Genomic DNA, 19702 nt, shown 5'->3' on the forward strand with positions numbered 1-19702 from the left:
CTCTGGCCAGCTCACACCTACCAGTCCAACCTTCATGATGCTTTGCTTTCCAACTGCACAAGACTCTCTCTGTCATTGGGGCTGAACCTCCTGGCTAGTCACAAGAGGGGAGCACAGGACATGGTGGGCAGCAAAGACATGAAATGCAATTCAGCATGCTTCTCTTCCCTGACTTTGGCTCACCATCTTCACCGCCCCGCTGTCTCCACATCTGCTCCCTCCCTGAGCCCATACTCCAGATGCAGATGGTAAGTGGCCCATCAGCTTGGCTGAACTGATGTATTTGGTATTTGGCAACAGGAGCACGAGAGAAAGCAGGCAATTATGCTGCAGGTGCGCAAAAAATCTTGGCTGGGCTGTGATGTATTGCAGTTGGGAGCTTATTACAAGGGGATTCTATTATGATTTATGCATTCTGGTTGGCCTTGCAATCTGAAGGAACAGTTTTGGTGGCCTCCCATCCTCATGGCACCCCACAGAGAAAATCAGGTGGGTTTGAGGCACACAGCCATTCAGTGCTATATTATGTGGGCAGTTTCTGAGTCATGACAAATACAAAAAACATTCAAAAGGCTCATTTTTACTGGAAGTCACAATGTTTTATCTAAACCTGGCAGGAGAAATTACTTACAAACAAGCTGTTGATGTTATCCCTGATGGTGGCAAGATCTTGTGACACACTGAGAGACTGCTCCTTCCAAAAATTCATTCTCTGCTGAGCAGAATCCAGCCATTTCATTAGTTCCTCCGAGTCTCTATTGTAGCTACAAGGAGAAAACGAAACACACAAAGATGTATCTCCCAGCTGAGTCTAGAATACATTTCTCACCCTTACAAGCTGCCTTGCTCCCTGTGAGGAGGTATTTGCTATTCTGGCACCTATTCTGTCACATAACCCTGCCAAAGCACAGCTACAGCATAGATTGATGTGCGACACAGTTCTGTTGGAGGTACATACAAGACTGCTCCTATCAGCTCTTTCAGCTGGTCTGCTCTCCCTGAAAACATCCTCTTTCTGTGTTCACCCAGCAGTTGCCAGAACAAGCTCACATGGGGGAAAAGAGCTTTGCTGAAGGGTAAAACCACCAGAGGAGACAGTGCACACTGCAAGATGTAAGTGCAGAATACACTGCAGGGGTAAACACCAACAAACACTGGCACACTCTGTCCACACTCTGGGTCCAGCCAGCCTGAGCTCAGAGCACACAAAGCAGCTGCAGGGAGAGCTGAGTTTGCTCCATCGGCTGCTGGACCGGGCTGTAGAGCCCCAAACCACCTTCACCTGAGCTGCCAGGACTGCACTGACAGTTGGCCTGGGCCACGTGAAAGCCTTGAGCATGTTTGGGTCCTTCCCCTTTGGAGAGTTACACTCACCTGACCAACAGTTTGAGTAATGTTTGAAGTCTGTGTAGTTCATGGCCAACTTTTTTGGTTAAGGACAACCACTGCTCTTCCATCTTCCTAACCTGGCTTCTTATTTCTGGACAGCTCACAGCAGTCAGCAATTTCTTCCCTTCTTTCACCATCTGGTACAGCCTGGCATGCTTTTCGTCAACACTGCTTTTGATTTGCTATCAAAAAATCAGAAGTTTGCAAAAAAAATATTTTAAAAACTGAAAACACAGGTAGCAAAACATATATCATTTATTCTAACATCTTAACCTCAAATTTCCTCTGTCATGTGTTTTATTTCCCAAACAAATGGAACTTGTACTTTACTACATGCAGAAGGGACACACATTATTATTTTTGTTGTTTCCTCTGGACAGATCAAGACAGATATCGACATAATTTCATGCATTATCAGAATGACTCTGTTACGATTTTATGGCCTTTTTTTGACACATAAGCTTCAGGCTATGGATGAACACTCCCTATCAGATCTAGCTTCATTGTCCAAACACATGACTTTCCCCAGCAGAAAGCTATTGCCCTCCTGTCCTTAGATGGCCTTCTGGCTCTGTCCTATTTTAAAAATGTTACCAGTATCTTAAAGGAAGCCGTTGTGTTAATTACTGAATAATAGTAGCAGGGAGGAAGAACAGTGAAGACATTAAGCAGAAGACACAGCAGTGGTCTGGTTTGCTTAGACATTAATAAAAACAAAGCATCATTTTACCTTTGTTACACTTCACTAGAAGTTCAAAATGACAATAGAGAAAATACCAAAAAAACACCCCAAACAAACAGGAAGCAAATCAGTCCCAAGTTGAAGGCTGAATTGAGAAATTTTGTGATGTGCAAGTATCTCACTTCTCTCCAGGTAGGAGGAGCTTGTGCACTATTTATTATTAATAGGTATATTTCTCTCACAGGAATTAAGGCCCAGAGAATTTTATTCTGCTCTGTCCTTGAATCTGTGAAGCTCCAGTGCTTGGACTTACCCCAAAAGCATCTTCTAAAGCCTTACTATTTTCTTTCTGATGTCTTTAAAGACAAATAAAGACTTAGGAGCAAAGAGCTAGTTAAGAACTCAAAAAAACAAAGGAACACAGGCAACTTCACAATCAATGGCTATGCAAATATTGCACATCTCTTGTCACAGCGCAACAGGCATCAAAAGCAGCAGCGGGTCGCTGCGATTGTAAATATCTACTGTTGATTTTCCTCAAAAGCTTTACTGAAGCTCAGAATTTTCTGGAAACACTCAGTGATCTCTTTCATGCAGTTAGCTAGATTAAATCACAGTAGTCCTTTTTGCCTTTATAGTCTACGAATCTAAATATCAAACTGGGCTCAATATAGACCTGAAGACTCATTAATTCCAACATTTCTAATAGAGTGCATCCTCTGAAGACTGAGAAAGGGCAAATCTGTGAGGAACGCAGAGTGCTCTCTGAGGACACATCACTAGTATATTGAACACTATTTCTTCCTAATTTTATAAAACAACCAGAAAGGCTTCTTTTATATCCTTATACTTGTATGTGTTCAAAACATAGACAAATGTTTCCAACTGGATTTCATGTTCTAAATAAAGGTGTAGCTCTGCCAATAGAGATGAAGCTGGGAACAAACTAGGAGCCTATTTGCCATTTTACACAAAAGGAATTTTATTCTCTTTGGCCAGATAGATATTAGGCCATCTCACTCTGAATTCTCAGGATTTTAAAAGGTGCTAGCAAACCTGTAGAATGTTCACCTTCTACCCATTGCAACAGAAGGTAAGCAAGAAGGCTGGAACCAGGGGCTCAGATATTTGAAGGCACTGGGTTGGATTCTCCTCCTCCCCAACTTTTACACCATGGCATGAAAATCTTTGCTGAATTACATAGCAGTGGCTCTGTATTCACCCCAAGGCTCCCTGCTGTCCTTGGGATCCATGTAGTCTGTGCAACACCTTCTCCCAAGTATTTGCATTTGAAGACCCAAGTTCTAAAGTAGCTGTAGTCGTTACTCCCACTTAGATCAACTTGTAACCCCTGGCTAAAATTAGCAGCCTGATGCTGTGCTACTGTTTAATGTAACATGGAAGTTTTCAGCACACATCTGCACACAGACAAGGACACAAATAAAACAGTGCCCCGCAAGCTAGCATCTCCTCACGTTCTAACTAATCTTATTGCCAGCTCTACAGATCCACAAAGAAAGGGAGACAGAGACATAAATACCTGTAGAAGTGCAATCCTCTCCATCAACCTTTCTTCTGTTTCTTCAACCAAATTCACAGAAGGCAACATAGAGGTAAGGGTCTCTAACTCCTTATTGAAAGCTAGGCATTCATCATCAAATTCCACCCATTCCTAAAAGACATATTGCATCATTAATATAGCACACATCTATCTCTGCAACTTTACTATTCCAGACTGAGCCTTTGCTTTAATGAAACAGAATATGAAAATAGGTGAATAATATGGAAATATTAGAGTGAGACATTTCACCAGAGATGAATTAACTCGTTCATTCTTTAATATCATCAAAATTTCTTATATTAAAATGGTATACTTCAATTTTTTTATTCTCTAGGGGTGTTTAAAAAATCAAAGTTTAGGTTTTATTTTAAAGTGATGCTGGTATTTTTGAGCCTTTAAGGGTTCCTCTTTCAGTCCAGGCACTCAGAAATTACTGCAACAAGTCATAAAGTCCCACCCATGTCAGAGGAATGGGTCGCGTTGTCCATTTTCAGAGGTTTTTAAGGAAAAAGCCAGCTAACTGACACATAAAACAAGTAATAGACTGTTGCCATCCAATGGAGATAGGAAAGGACAACTACTAGCCAAAGAATCACTTGTGAGAACGGGGTTCCCCTAGAGGCAATTCTTCTCTTTTTTCCCCTCCAGCTTTTACTCTGGGCTTCTTTAGACTCGTTACCTTTAACAGGGTCTCTAGGTGTATACCATACTGGCAGGCCTTCTCCTCCAGTGACTTGACTTCATTCACCAGCTCTCTCCAGAATTCCTCTTTCTTTTGAAAGACAGAGGGAGCCACTTTCTTGGAAAATGTTTGCATGAAAGCCATGTGGGTCATGAGGTTGTGGAAAAAGTCCTGAAAAGAAACCCCAAAAACCAAGTTAAAGCTTGCTCTTTAAGAGAGATCACACACCCACAGCAGGAGTATGGAGAAGACAGAGAAGACTCACTGAGAAGAGCAGCCAGTTTCAGGGTCTCTCATAGCTGAAGCCAGGAGACTTCTACCCAAATTCCGCATCACCACAAGATGGGCAGTTACTGATCCTCTTACAGTCAAGAATCAGTGATACAATAGGATATTTTCAGTTGGAAGGGACCTACAATGATCATCTAGTCCAACTGCCTGACCACATTAGGGCTGACCAAAAGTTCAAGTACATTGTTAAGGGCATTGTCCAAATACCTCAAACACTGACAGGCTTGGGGCATCAACCACCTCTCTAGGAAGCCCGTTCCAGCATTTGATCACCCTCTCAGTAAAGAAATGTTTCCTAATGACCAGTCTAAACCTCCCCTGGCATACATGAGTTGCATACGCTATTTTCATTTATACATTTCTAAAGAAAAAGATCTGCATTTATACTTTGAGTTCATATGAAATACAAAGATGCTGTAGGAAGTTTATGCAAGGAAGAGTTTAACTGTACATAAATTCATATTTTAGCATGAGGTAGTTACCACCAGATAGTCATTATCCAGTTTGTTTCACATGGATGACAGGTGACCTCAAGAACCAAGGGTATTAGCAGTTCTAAGGCCTAAGTAGTAGGTAGGGCACAGTTATCCTTTGGCATAACTATGGTAACAGTTTGATTTAGTTATGGCTCAGCTGACCTCTTGTGAAACATCTGAATCTCAATATAACACTTTCCTCTACAAAAAAAGCTTTGAGGGTTTAAGATCACACTCTCCAATCAAGATGTTCTTCACTAAGAACTAACATCTAGTGCAAGAATTTCACTTAATGACCAGACCCCAGCCACAGGTTGTATGAGCATCCTGATAATTCTTGATAACCACTGTAGCGAAAATGGCTTTTGCAGTTTTATTTTGCTTTCGTAAATCAATATTTGCACTGGAGATACATTATATGCTTTCCTTTGGAAATAAATCCCTAACATTTTGCTTTGCTAAGACCAATTTCTGAGTGACAGACATTATTTCTATGACTCTGGAGTAGTGGTTTGCAGTGCTTGGCATCCTGAAGCAATTCTTAAGGGAGTTTGATCTACATGGAGCAGTTAAACCAAGGTGTTGACATGACAGAAACATCTTCAGGTCACCAGCACTCGCCAGGGCTTCTTGCAGGTGCATTCTCAGCCATGTCCCATCAAGCAGGTAGCAACTGGGTACAGGGGACATTCGGCTACCAAAGAGGGGATCTAAGCTATCCTGTTTTCAGAAAAGGAGCTGTTATAGGTAAGTTTCCTCCACTAGATCACGATGGCACAGAATGCTGAAAGCAAAGGCTCAGCTCCCAGTTGCAAGACAGCAATTTCAAGAACCTCACTATGGATTTATAACCAGTAATTAGAAGGATGTGTTTTTCTCACATATCAATGCTCTGAGGTAAGCCAAAGTAGTGTTGGACTGATAAAACTGAAATCCTGATCTTAATTTATAACCAAAACTGTAGCTGAAATAAAAATCTCTCTTCTGTATTTTTTAGCGGGTCCTACTCTGGTCTACTGAAAAACTTTGCTTGGCTTTCTGCTCTTACTCCAGCCCCTCCCCTAGGCTATGAGCTATTTATTCTTCTCCAAAACACTGGAGAGAAACCAGTCACAGAAAACAGCACTCCTGCTATGCAGATCTGAGCAGTGCTGTGATAAGCATCTTATACCTTGTGATTTTCCAGGTGAGACTGTAGAGCTGCTCTGCTTTTTGTTAGCTGCTTTGGATCTTGTGCAATCTTCTCTCGTCCAATAGCTACCAGCTCTGCAAATCCATGAAGTAAGTCCTCATACTGGCTCTCACTGATGGAAGGAGAGTTCAGCTCCATGTACTTTGCTTTCAGAATCCCCCACATGTCGTCCAAAACATCCTATAATGTAAGCACAGTTTAGTTATTCATGAAGGACAGATATTAACCCTACAAACCCACACACACATCCCTAGAATGCAAAATAGCCATCAGCCTTTCGATGCTAAAAATACCTTGCTTAGAAAAACCAGACCTTGCTGAGTAAGTGGAAGCTGTACTGTGCTCTTACCTCTAATTTATAAGCTTCCTGGATTAAGGTGATAGGTAACCGCAATCTTTCCCCATGGCCTCTCAGTTTTGCTACTTGGTTTTCAAAGTTTTGCAGCTCCAAAGCGCAGGCATCAGTTTTCTAAGTTAAGGACAAAAGAAGCTATTAGGAAGAGTTCTGTTCCATTAAACTTTAACATTAAACTAGGCTCAGAAAATACCGTCTTCTCTTATGAATCAGAAAGACACAGTCAGGGCTGGATTGAGACAGGTTCTCTCTGAAGGAAGGGAAGTTATGTACTTCTGATGTTCCTTTTCCAAGAATGGTTACTTGAGAGAATATATCTAAGGCAGCAGACCCTGCTAGGGGATGCAGCAGTTCTGAATGTAGCTTTTGGTCTGGCAGAAAGTTATGTCTGTAAACAAGGTTATGAGCCTGTAACAAAAAAGTTTTGGGACACCCTTTTTTGCTTCACCAACACACACATAGATGGCCGATGACCACCCTGGGGAGGATATGAAGTATATTAATTTTTAATTCTAAGCTAATCCCTATGAAGGTTGAAGAAAATAGCTTAACTGATCAAATGTCATATGATAAAGTACTCATACATGCTGAATGAACCGATATAAATACTGGAGTCCTATTCCCACAAAGAAAGGCTAGCTTTGCATATAAAAAGACGTAACGTGTGAAGTGCTCTTTTTCTTCCCTGCTGTTGCGTAGGCTGTATTTGCTCTGAGAGGTTGTGGAGAGACTGGTTCCTCCACTCGAGTTATTAAAAGGGCTGGAATTAGGTCTGACTATGGATTAAGGTGTAGTCAAAAAAAAAAAAAGGTAGCAAATACTGAACTCTCTCCTTCCCCCGTTCCTAAAACTTAAGTGAGACTCAAACTTTAGAAAATATGAAAATTAATAGATAGCAGAAAACTGGAAATAATAGCTAATGCTGAGAGCTTCTACTCTCCTTGAAATGAAATTACCTGAAGCTGTTCAGAAACATTATGTCCACGTATTGCATTCAAGTACTGTTGCAGAGTAGCTTTTTTCTCAGTTAACTGATCATAGAGCAGCCTGGTTTCATTCTGCAAAAGACACAAACATCAGAAGTATATCACGTATCAGGAATATAGTAATGACCAGACAAAATTACAAAGCAAACAAAATGGTTCTCTCTTACAGTAGAACTTTTTACCTATTTAAAAAAACAAAATAGAGCATGTGCCTTATAGGCTAGAAGTAGTAATTTAGAGAGGGAAATTCTGTAGTCTGTGTAGTGTAAGAAAGCAGATTATCCTGTCACAATTATCCTTTGTGGCTGCAAAAATATGCGAAACTTATAGAGAAACATTCTTCTCTTCTGAAAATGAGAAAATGAGCCCATTACTGGTGACTGATGGAGCTCCATGGATTCTGTGTAAGTAAACGTTGCAAGACCAGTCCTGCTACTGTTTGGAGACAACATCCCAATGTTCTTCAAAGGAACTCTTTTATTATTCAGCAGTAAAGAGTTAGGCTGACTTGCAGATGAGAAGCACACTGGAGTTTTGCCGGACATTGGAAACTGTATTTCAAAGACTAAGCTTTTCTTTTCTTTCTTCAGCCTAAGTACCTGATCTGAATATTTTCCAACAAGAGTGAGTAGATTTAGACCATCAAGAGAATCTATAGGAAAGTTTCTTATTATCTGCTTTTCAAGAATAAACAAACAAAAAAGCAGATTTACAAAACTACGGCTTCTGATACTGTGGCAAAAAATCTAAAGGAACAGTAAATACAAAGGGTCAAATCAACCTCCAATACATAGCTAAAAGTAGCTCAGTGCCAGACATGGCACCAAAAGGGAAGAAGCCTGACCCTCCTGAGTCCACATAGCAGCAGAATATACAGAATACAGAATATACAAAACCCTCCTTGACTTAATCTGTACACATAGAAACTAGCTTTAGCCTGTAGCTCCGCATGCACAGGATCCCAGGTTACTTCCACCCTTTCTGCATGCAAATTTTCTACCGTGACCAAGGCCTCTAAGGTAGTCCGCACTGCAAACAGCACTGCAAACAGCAAAATTAATTTGCCTCTTGAGAGGCCAAGACAAGTTTGTTTAGTACCCAAAAAAAAAAAGGAAGCCCATTACAGATGGCTCATCTGTAACCCAAATGCATTAACACTGACAAGTCTAACAGATGCTGTGAAACAAGATGTGCATTTAGCAGTGGAGTACCTGGTAATTGCTATTATGATCCAGCCCAGCTTTCATTGAGCTGCTCCTTGAAGCGGTGGCAGCTTGAGTTTGTTCCAGTCGCGCCTGCAAGTTGTTAAAGCACTCGCAGAACACATCCGTGCTCCCACCAGCACAGCTAATAGACTTTACAAGATCATCCTTTTTATCACTCAGATAAGCGTGAAGTTTTTGCAGCTCAACAGAAAGAGTCTAAAGGGTTGAAAGAAACAAAACATGAGTGAAAATGGTCTCTGTCCAAAGAGTCTTGCCTGTAGAAGGCAGTAGGACTCAAGTTGATAATTGCTCTTGAAAGCCATAGGCCCAAATCTGTGCAACACCAAATACTTTGGTGCTGCTATTCCTCAATAATACCAGTAAACCAGAGAGGAAATACCAGGCCATATATATTCTGTTATAACAGAAATCCACTGGGGTTTCTCCTTCCCTGGATGTTCTAGGACAGTTACCTCATAGAGAGCCTGCTGCACAGCTGCCTCTTCGGTGGAGAGGACTGAGGTGTTTAACATCTCCTCCATGTTATTCAAACATCTGCTGATTGCCAGAAGCAGCTCAAACAATTTTCTGTCCAAATTGGAAGAGACTTCCTCTGCCACATTATCCTGGGTAAAAGCAAATCAGAAGTTTTCAGTATTTTCATGCAAGGCATGGTTAAGATTTATTCATTCGCATAAGGTTAGATGTTCAGTCAGCTAAGAATAAGATGGAATTAAGGAAATACTGAGGGTCAAACTTGGACAAGACGGGTATATACATGCAATATTTGGAGCTGCCAAAGCTGAGACAACGACCCTTGACATATTGGGAGTGGTTGTGGTCTTAGAGTTCCCTGATCTATGGAATGGGTTCAACACAATTTGTCTTGTCAACTCCAGTACTGCAGATTCACTGAAATCATTCACAGGATCCTCGCTTTATACAGTTCGAGGAATTTCACCCACACTAGCAAATCTTTGGATTCAGGTAGCAGAAATATTGTAACTGAAACTTGAAATGTTTCCTCTCAAAATCCTAAGCTGATTTCTACATTATTGTCTATACCTGACGCAAAAGCAACACTACAGTGAACGCCATCTGCAATAATATGATTATGGGCTATACCTCCTAGTGCCCAAACAGTGCCTTGTGTCTAGAATCCCTGGTATTTTTTGCAATGCTAAGACAAACCATTTTTACCTGTGCATGTACCACGTTTGCTTCTTCGCTTAGATCTCCCAGCTGGACAGTGTAAGTTTTCAGTTCTTCCACAGTTGGGGTTCCTGCAGTAGCGAATGTGCTTCGGGGAAGCATGTGCATCTTTGTTGTAATCTAACATTTGGAAAAAGAACATTGCAATTAGGTGAACAGCTCAAACGAAGACAGGGCTATGGGCAACTACATAACAGTCCTCTCAAAAAGCATTAAAATTAAAGTTTCAATGAATTAATACAAAGTGCCTGGATATCAAGGTTTCATTTGTATTGGCAAAAATTTGTTGGGTAGGCTATGCCCTGATGGGAGATTGACTGCAAAAGGAGCATCTCATTGCCAGGTTTAAGGGCTACAAGTTGTGGTCTGTGTTAAGGCAGTCCTGCTGCTCACTGCAGTCTAAGTCTTGCCTGAAAAACAGCTGACATTCATTTTTTACAGGACTGTTATTATTCCATGTAATGCAGTAATTTCAGAGAACAGGGAATCTAGTCATTCTAATTGAATGTGAACAAAACTGGTAATAACAGAAAGTATGTGCTGTTCAAGCCACAAAATTCCGTAGTCTGTTCAGAATAAATACATAGCGTTCTCTTGTTGCAGTCCAAACTCTGCATTCGACATGAGAGAACACAATGGTAAATGGCAGAACAAAATTTCAGCGTGAGATTTGGGTTGACCATGAAATTCAGCTGGGAGCTTGCTGGCTAACTGTCTATGAAAGAATACGAACTACAAGTATACATCTTTTTGCTGCCGCACTCTGCTTAGTAGTCACCACTTCAGGTAGTTTATTTACCTCAAAATAAAATTAAAAGACAATCATGAAAACAGCATGCAGTAACTATTTCCTTGGAGATGCTTGCACAGATTTCAGTTATCTGATGAAAAGACATGATGCAGGAAGATACGCCAATTGCGATCTTTACCACAAACAACCGCCTGCAGAAAGTGCTTCACTGAACTTAAACAGACCTGAGGTTCCACAAGCTGGCAGAGAGGAGACTTCATCTTTGATGATAGCTCTTGTTGTAAAAATTGCCATTTATTACCCGTTCGGTCCTTTGGAGCTAAAGTGGGATTAGCTTGTTCGCTCTTTGGATCAGATTCTCCATCGCTGTATTGAGAAAATATTGTTAGAATGGAAAATACTAAAGCAGAATATGCATAATTACATTTGCAAGACTTCTTTTATAAGATTAGTTTCTATAGCTCCTGCCCCCAAACCAGAGTGAAACCAAGTGCAATATCTTTAATTCAAGGTTGATACATTTCTTTGGGCTTTTCTTTTCCCATGAAACTCCCTAGGGGCCTGCTGGCAGTCTCTGTCTCTGAAATGACAGTACAGGGAGCACGGTCCTGGAGCATGTCTTGGTTCCACGCTGGAAGGTGCATGATCCAAATGGCCCCTCTTCAAAGCCTTTAAACCTGGCTGGGTATCTCTGTGCATTTGCACAGCAAAGGCTGTGAACAGAGACACCAAACTTTGCCTCTGGATGAACCTGCTTTAGTTTGTGGCAGGTGTCAGTCCTGCCTGATACCAAGACTGACTTTAAACACTGGACTCAGCCCAATATCAAAGAGGTTGTCACATAAATGAAACTCCATTTCTCTAGATTGTTTAAGAAATCTCCCAGCTTCTATAATTTTTCTTCCAAAGACACACACCCCTACACAGAACCAATGGTGCCACTGCAAAATTTCAGCAGGTTTAGGCAGTTTTACAAAAATCAGTTATCAGAATCAGTGATGTATTTTGTACCTTGATTTCAATTTCTGAGTCATGCTGTCCTCAAACTGTGGCTGCATTTTTTCCACGCACGATTCAATGAAGTCAATGAGGCTCTTCTGCTCAGCTGTTTTTGCTTTCATATCCTGTGTACACAGAACAGCGTGAACAGTAAAATCAGTTGTCTGCACTGTATTAATCTGAAATTATGATTGAGCTTTCCCAATCACATTTTACATTAATTCATTTAGCAAAGAAATTAAGAACACATCTATCAGAATAAAATGCAGTTTATATGTAAACATGAATTTACCGAACAAAGCATTTGTGAAAATGTATATTTTTATGGGACAGATTTTTTCCTGAGCTAAAGTTTTAAAAGCAAAGCCATCAGTCAGAAACAAATTATGCACATATGGAAATCTAAAGGTCATCAACTGTCATCCTTATATAGAGAAAAAGGCAAGGGAAAATCAGGACTTGCTCAAATATGAGGTTGAGTTCCTTTAGTTAAAAAGAGAGTGAGTTGCAAGTGAAAAGTGAGTAATTTTAGTGGCTCAGGCTGGATCATTTTCTTCAACTCTTTTCTAACAGCATGGAAAGCTAATTTTTAGTTAGCAAAACAGAAATAGTTTACAGAGCACAGAACATTACAGGATTTTTTTAAATTGTGTTAATGACAACATTAAAGTCATTGTGAATTAGCCCATGGGAAAACATTCACAAAGCTTTAGCTTCAAATTCATCTTCAAAAGCAATGTCGATATATGGATTCAGATTTCATAATACATCAGTGCTTCAAAGACAGGAGATTGGAGGGATGGGTGATGCCACCTGAATCATTATGATACAAGGCAAGTGGAGGGTACCATCCAGCTTTGTAGAATTACTAAATCTTTTGGACCTGGAATTTTAGGGGTGAGGTCTTTTTCCATCCTGACAAACTCCTGCAGGAGAAGGGTGTCTGAAACCTATGCTTGACGGAATTGATTCCACAGCAAAAATCACAGCGGGTGATAAATGCAGCTGTCCCCCACACCCACAGGGGATGCGGAGAAGCCGGGCTCCTGGGCAGTAGGAGAATTACCTGTGGGTGCTGGAAACCATTGTGCCACACGTGCGGCTGCTCAGCAAGAGCAGGCTGGGATGTGCTGGAGCCGTCTGAGTGTAGGATGTCAAAGGGCTCTGGGTCGATCCTCTCCCTGTTGTGAATCTGTAAAGGGAGACCCATTGTGGGGAGGCTTCCAAACGAGACAAGAGAGCAGAACCCACAAGCACAGTTTGGGGAAACGGCAAAAGTGGAGCTGTCTCAGACTTACTATATATACAATCAGCAGTGCAGGAAACACAGTTGCTACTCTTGCAAACGTTTCTGTCCAGTTCAATTTACTGAAAGTCTGATGCATTCTAACCTGCTGCTAAAGTACTCACATTTCTCTCCCTGACAGTGACAAGGCTTGTTTTCTTTTTCCTGTTAGCTAATTAATTGATGCTAACCCTCCGTTCTTTTTGTTTGACCAAATTATAGGGATGTGAAATTTATGCTAATAAATTTGGTCACGCAGCTGGATTTTCTATCTGCTTGTGCTCACAGGGATATTTCAACAGGAGCCTTTACCAGGGTTAATTCTCTCCTGGGCCATGCAAGCTCCCTTTTACACTGTGCTTTGACAGAACTGGAGAGACTGTGGCTGCTTTTACACAAACATGTCAGGTGCGCTTCTCTGGTCCCTTGTACAGCAGAGCGGGAATTAGCTTTGAAGCTGGGAGTTACTGCCTCAGCCATTGGGAAACTCAGCAAAGAGCGTGCAGCTGTGGTGCAGGAGAGCTGGCAGTCACTGCCCTTGCCATTTATGTATTCTTCAAAGAGAAATGTACTGCTTAAAGGTCCCTCTGCTGTGATATTGTCACAGAGAAATATCATGGAACTTCAAAAGTATTTAAAACAAAACAAAACTTTTTATCCTTTTCCTGTACTCCTTGCAAAATCTTGACCTCTGTCACTGAACACTTAAAGCAGAAAAGATGTTGTTCAGACTCATTAAAAATCCACTACTTGACACAAACTACGAATAACTATACAGCACTATAAAGTAGAATAATAGCAGGACTGACATTTCTGATCGACTTTTCTCCCTTCCTTGATTCACATGGCAAGCTGTAGCTGTTCTTCTGCAGCTATAGCACATTAAAGCATATGACTCCCTCATTCTTGGTCTGCACAGCATTCATATGCTTTACCTGCTCATCATTGTATGTGTCTTGGAGCATTGTCTGAACTTTTTCCAAATTGCACTTCACTTCATTCAACTTCAAGGAGAGAGCCTCTGTCTGTTGTTGGTAATCTGCACTATGTCCACAATCTTCCAGTAAAGAAAGGACCTTTTGTTCGATCTCTGACAACATCACCTAGAAGGGACAGCAGTCAATTATTCATTCTTAGAAGCACAAGTCTCCTTTCCTGATAACATTTTGAAGCCAAGGCTCACACTTTCCTGGTCTGAAAAGAATAGAAACATACAAGCAAAAAGAGAAACATCTGCAAACCCCCTAGATTTTCTCCAATATAGTTGCTTTTTATTCAGAACAATTAAATACATTTTATACAAACTTAGTCTTAAAACCATTTCAAATAACGGCCTCTGCGAGAAGTTATATTAACTCAGTTATGGAGTAATAAAAGAGGAGAGCAAAAATGATAAGACTCCATTTGGATGCAAGCAAGATGACAACACTGCAATGAGGAGGAGGCAGTGCACAGATTAACCACATCACCCTTTGGGAGAAATGATGCTGAATTACCAAAACGTAGTAATGTTACCATGTGTCAGCCAGGCCATTGTAAACCGTTGGCATCTGGTTTTTGATTCGAACTGCTGTGAATCAAAGTGCATCTCTGCATTACTTTAAACTCATGTTTTTAAGGTGAGTGTGGAGACAGGTACCATGGCTCAGCTGCAAAGTAATTAACTGCAATAAATTAACTGCTTTACATCATACGTCCGTCTCTAGAGACTGCTTCTGCTTCACACGATGTGTATTTTTCTGTGTAGATCTTCACTAGGTTAGAAAAGCCTTCCTTGCCACCAAGTTCACTTCTAAACTTGGAATCAAGCTGCTAAAAGCCAAAAGGAATTCAGCAGCCCTTACAGCTTCCTGAAGGCTGCTTGTTTTTACTGCTTGGAACTGCTCTGTCAAAGCCTATGCTGACACAAACCCCGAATGGGATCCACACACAGCCAGCTACTTGGGTGCAATCAGGTTCCTAATTACCACAGAGTTCAGCACCCCAGCCCTCAGCAGAATCACAGCCTAAACTCAGAGGCGCTTCTTGGCACACACTCAGTTCCTATTAAAAAAACCCACCCAACAACAACAAAACAGCTGGAAATGTCTCCTAGTATTTATTTTAAAACAGGGACATATTGATATCGGCTCCTTTACGATGAGTGAAGTTCGTTGCTTTAGGTAGACTCAGTGCTTGAAGGAAACTGGTCCACCAGACAGACACTGCGGGGAGCTTCAAAGCATCACGCCTGCAGGTTTTCCTTTAATCTGCATACCACAGAAAAAAGCTGTGTGCCAGGACTCCCTCCCACCCCAGCTTCTCATGCCAGCCCTGTTTTCCTCCACCCATTTTCATCAACAGGTACCACCCACTCGTTTCCTTCCACTGCCATCCAGGGCAAGAGGCTGCCTTAGAAATATGACAGGAGGTCCAAACATCATCACTGCTCACAGAGGGAAGGGGAAAAGCCCCCATCTTTCTACCTATACTGTCAGCTTATTGCAAGAATTTACCAGCTACCTTATACCAGTCTTTTAAATGACTCTGACAAAAATAGGAAGTGAAAATGGCTAAAGACAAAAACAAACAAACCAATCTCAAAACCCCTTTTTTTCTAGCTGATCTATCATGATTGAGACCAATGAAAAATTGTCTTTTAATAGAGGATTCAAACTATACTGAGCCATGTTCCTCAAAATAATCTAAAGAAAAACAAAGCTTTAAAAATACTCAAGAGTTCTACCTAAATCCCCCAGATGCAAAAGTTCTCAACTCTAAAATCAGGTATTTTAACTAAACCCTTGGAAAGCTGCACCTGAAAGTGAGGCCAAGTGGTTACCTGTTTTCTGCACAGTGTAATGAAGTCGGTTAAGCCAAGAAGCAGTAAGCACAGCTTTTCTGCAGACACACACTCCAGGGAAGGGCAATTTGTGTGGATGGCAGCAGCAAACTGACCGCTCCATCTTACCTGGTAATCAGCAAGCTGTAGTTCCACCATCTGCTGCATTTTGGGGGTCCGGTGGTCTGACCCTAGGGACACTTTAGTTTTGTCTAGCCATTGCTCCAGCTCGGCAACTTGGGCCTGGCACACCTGGAGGATCGTTTCTGGCTCAGGCCTGCCGCCATCCACTGCGTCCTCTGCTTTCCCTCGAGAGCCCCAGGTGGCGTTGGGGACAGGAGGCGGCGTGTCGCTCTGAAGCAAAGCACATGAAAGAAACATGGTTATGTATCTGGTTTTCTTCTTTCTTTCTTTCTTTCCTTCCCCTCCCCTTTCCAGTGGGAAATGTTTAACTTGCACACTCACACCACTCGGCCACCGTGTTCCCAGATTGAAAATAAAAAAAAAAGGAAAAGCGAAAAAGAAAGGGAAAGGGAAAGTCGGCAGGCAGGAGATCCGGGATCTGGTGTAACAGGTTTCCAGGCAGGGACGGGATCTGCCCTTGCACAGGTTTACCTGAGCACACAGGAAGCGGGATGACTCACGGGTAACCAGTGCTCCCCTGAGGAGAGATGTTTTTCTGTGCGACTTAGATGTAAAAGCCACGTAGTATAAAGCTGCAAAGCAAGCTGTTGGGTAACATTTATAAACTACTTGCATGTTTACTTCCAACAGAAAAATATGCTTTATTCAGGCTCTAGGTCACATAGAAAAAAAAACAGTGCATGTCTTGTTTGCCCTGCTTTAAGGAGCAATATTGCTCACGTCTGTAATAAGGAGAAGTCTAAAGTACTTGGAAATATCAGCAGTTGTTTGGAAGGCTGTACAGGTATGTATATACCTCCACACATGCAAATACTGGTACTTAGAAAGTACATCAAGCCAAACACCACAAGAACAAAACTACCTGTAGATTCCCACGGCTCTAGAGCAAATATTCAGGTATTCAAGACAGTCAGTGGCAGTGTGCAAGCACCAAGTTAAAATCAGAGAGCAAAAAAAGCATTATTTCAGCTATCAATGTCTTTCATTAATCATTACTGATCTTGTTTGCCTCTGAGATAGTATGGGACAGTGCCATTAAACACAGAAAGTAAATCTGAGTATACAGATTCCAGAACAGTCTAAATATGTCTGTTGAGCTATATGTGACTGAAGAAACAAAAAAATACAAGGTTACTTCACCTGAAATTTCCCGCTCTAGTTCTAAGCCTGTTTTAGTTCATTCATTTAAATAATAAAACATTACACATGAATAATATTACGTATGACTCCCTTTCGTCACACACATATGTGTACACAAGCATTCAGATTATACTTATGGTATGCTCTGCCCCTTCCCAGTTAGACATTGTTACTGCAGTAAACTTTATCCCCTTCCTCTACAGAACTAGAAACTCCGATATGTAGCCAAATCAGCGGAATAAAACAAACCTGTGTTGTCTGCAGAGGTGTTTATGTGTCCATCACGCATTTGTGTGCCAAGAGCGATGCCATGGAATGGAACAGTTACCATGGCTCAATTGTCAGACAGTGGAATCACAGAAGAATCATATAATGGTTTGGGTTGGGAGAGATCTAAGCTCATTCATGAGCAGGGACATCTTCACCAGATCAAGTTGCTCAGAGCCCCGTCCAGCCTGGCCTTGAATGTCTCCAGGAATGGGACATCTACCACCTCTCTGGACAACCTGGGCCAGTGTTTCACCACTCTCACAGTGAAAAACTTCTTCCTTATAGCTCACCTAAATTTACCCTCTTTTAGCTTAAAAGTATTACCCCTTGTCCTGTCACAACAAGCCCTGCTAAAAAGTCTCTCCCCAATTTTCTTATAGGCCCTTTTTAAGTACAGAAAGGCCACAATAAGGTCTCCCTGTAACCTTCTCTTCTCCAGGCTGAACAACTCTAATTCTCTCAGCCTGTTCTCACTGGAGAGGTGCTTCAACCCTCTGATCATTTCTGTGGCTCCTCTGACCCCTCTCCAACAGGTCCATGCTGTGTTGAGGACCCCAGAGCTGGATGCAGGACTCCAGATGATTCCACAGAATCACAGAATCTCACCAGAGCACAGAATCACAGAATGTCAGGGATTGGAAGGGACCTCGATAGCTCATCCAGTCCAATTCCCCCGCCGGAGCAGGAACACCCAGATGAGGTTCCACAGGAAGGTGTCCAGGCGGGTTTGAATGTCTGCAGAGAAGGAGACTCCACAACCTCCCTGGGCAGCCTGGGCCAGGCTCTGTCACCCTCACTGAGAAGAAGTTTCTTCTCAAATTTAAGTGGAACCTCTTGTGTTCCAGTTTGTACCCATTACCCCTTGTCCTAGCATTGGTTGTCACCGAGAAGAGCCTGGCTCCATCCTCCTGACACTCACCCTTTATATATCTGTAAACATTAATGAGGTCACCCCTCATCTGTTTCTTCCTATGTCGCTTCCTGCAACTGGAAGGACAGAAGAAAAAAATTACTTGTGCTCCAGATTCCCTAAGAGTCCCAAGGCCCGGAAGTCTCCTTTGATTGCCCATGGACTACACATCATGGCTTCATCACCACCCACACGGAATATCAGTAATGGGTAACAATCTGAGGGCTGTACCAGGCTGGGAAGTTTCCTGGTGATGTCCTTAACTCAGCCGCCAGGGAGGCAGCAGACCTGCCTAAGAGGAGGGTCTGTCCAGCATATTGGGCTCTGTTTCCCTCAGAAGGGAGTCACCTACAACTATAACTCATCTTTTCTTCCTTGCCCAGTAATTCAAATTTTTTTTTCTGAATCCTAAATTGTGTTTTAGGTTGCTATAACTGAATTTGGAAGCAGGTATGTTTGCATGGGAGGGACAACATGCCAGAGAGAGGAAACGGTATCATGTAGCAATCACTAAGATGGAATTATTTAATTTTAGCACGCAATTAATCTCTAAATGGAGAACATAAATATAATCAACTGCATAAATCTCTATACATGCACACATCTCTAGGGAAAATAAACAGATATAACATTTATAAAAAGAAATGTCTTCCCATCTCCAAATAGTAATTGATCTTGTAAACAAACCATTTAACAAAAACAAAAAAATTCACTCACTACAGGGAGCTGTGTAGCATATGGAAATGTCACAGTGTAGCTAAATACTTAAGTGGAAAAGATGTTGCAAGCAAAAAAGCTGTCTGCTATGGTCTGAGAAAGAAGGCTTTCTCTAAAAAAACCTGTCTAGTAGAGAAGGACCCTGGCTCACAGCCTGACCGCTCTCTCTCCACAGACCACAGAACCACCAGGTCTGGCTCAAGAAACTGCTCCACTGAACTTTTATATCACTGTGTCCAACAGGCTCTGGGTGTCGCTGAAGGCAAGACACTGACAAAATACAGCGGTGATGCACAGAGGTGCCAGGAGGGCGTATGATGTCTCGTAAGGCTCCTGGAAAGCCAAAAAGTTCCGCTGGAGATTAAGCCTCTTGAATACAGGTGTCTAAATCCCTACTGGACTCAATGGAGTTTTACTCAGTGCAGCCAGGAGTTTGGCTCAGCCTAACACAGATAAGAAGTGTGAGCTCAGCTGAACTGCTCACTCTGCTTGGCTACTGCAGTGACTCCATCTCCTGCAGCCGCAAAGGCAGCTTAGACATGTCCTGCACATGCAGAGACCAACCGCAGCACAGCAGAGAATAAAAACACAGAGAGATCATACATACAATTACATCATCTATAATACATTCACA

The 19702-nt window shown here is 41.9% G+C and overlaps 1 protein-coding gene across 3 annotated transcripts in view; it reads right to left on the bottom strand.

Moving 5' to 3' along the window:
* The window catches only part of SYNE2 (spectrin repeat containing nuclear envelope protein 2), a 196753-nt gene that overhangs the window by 62990 nt on the left and 114061 nt on the right, over window positions 1–19702 (bottom strand). For all 3 annotated transcript variants that reach the window (XM_065838733.2, XM_065838734.2, XM_065838731.2), the window contains exons 68-82: window positions 16017–16241; window positions 14002–14169; window positions 12848–12973; window positions 11794–11906; window positions 11007–11148; window positions 10020–10151; window positions 9293–9445; window positions 8826–9035; window positions 7585–7686; window positions 6623–6742; window positions 6253–6453; window positions 4312–4485; window positions 3612–3743; window positions 1375–1571; window positions 632–764 (exon numbers count right to left, since the gene is read on the bottom strand). In XM_065838733.2, coding sequence (XP_065694805.1) covers window positions 632–764; window positions 1375–1571; window positions 3612–3743; window positions 4312–4485; window positions 6253–6453; window positions 6623–6742; window positions 7585–7686; window positions 8826–9035; window positions 9293–9445; window positions 10020–10151; window positions 11007–11148; window positions 11794–11906; window positions 12848–12973; window positions 14002–14169; window positions 16017–16241 — 2328 coding nt within the window. The remainder of the gene's footprint in view (window positions 1–631; window positions 765–1374; window positions 1572–3611; window positions 3744–4311; window positions 4486–6252; window positions 6454–6622; window positions 6743–7584; window positions 7687–8825; window positions 9036–9292; window positions 9446–10019; window positions 10152–11006; window positions 11149–11793; window positions 11907–12847; window positions 12974–14001; window positions 14170–16016; window positions 16242–19702) is intronic.

Source organism: Patagioenas fasciata, chromosome 5 (assembly GCF_037038585.1).
Source record: "Patagioenas fasciata isolate bPatFas1 chromosome 5, bPatFas1.hap1, whole genome shotgun sequence".
In the NCBI taxonomy this organism is placed as follows: Eukaryota; Metazoa; Chordata; class Aves; order Columbiformes; family Columbidae; genus Patagioenas; species Patagioenas fasciata.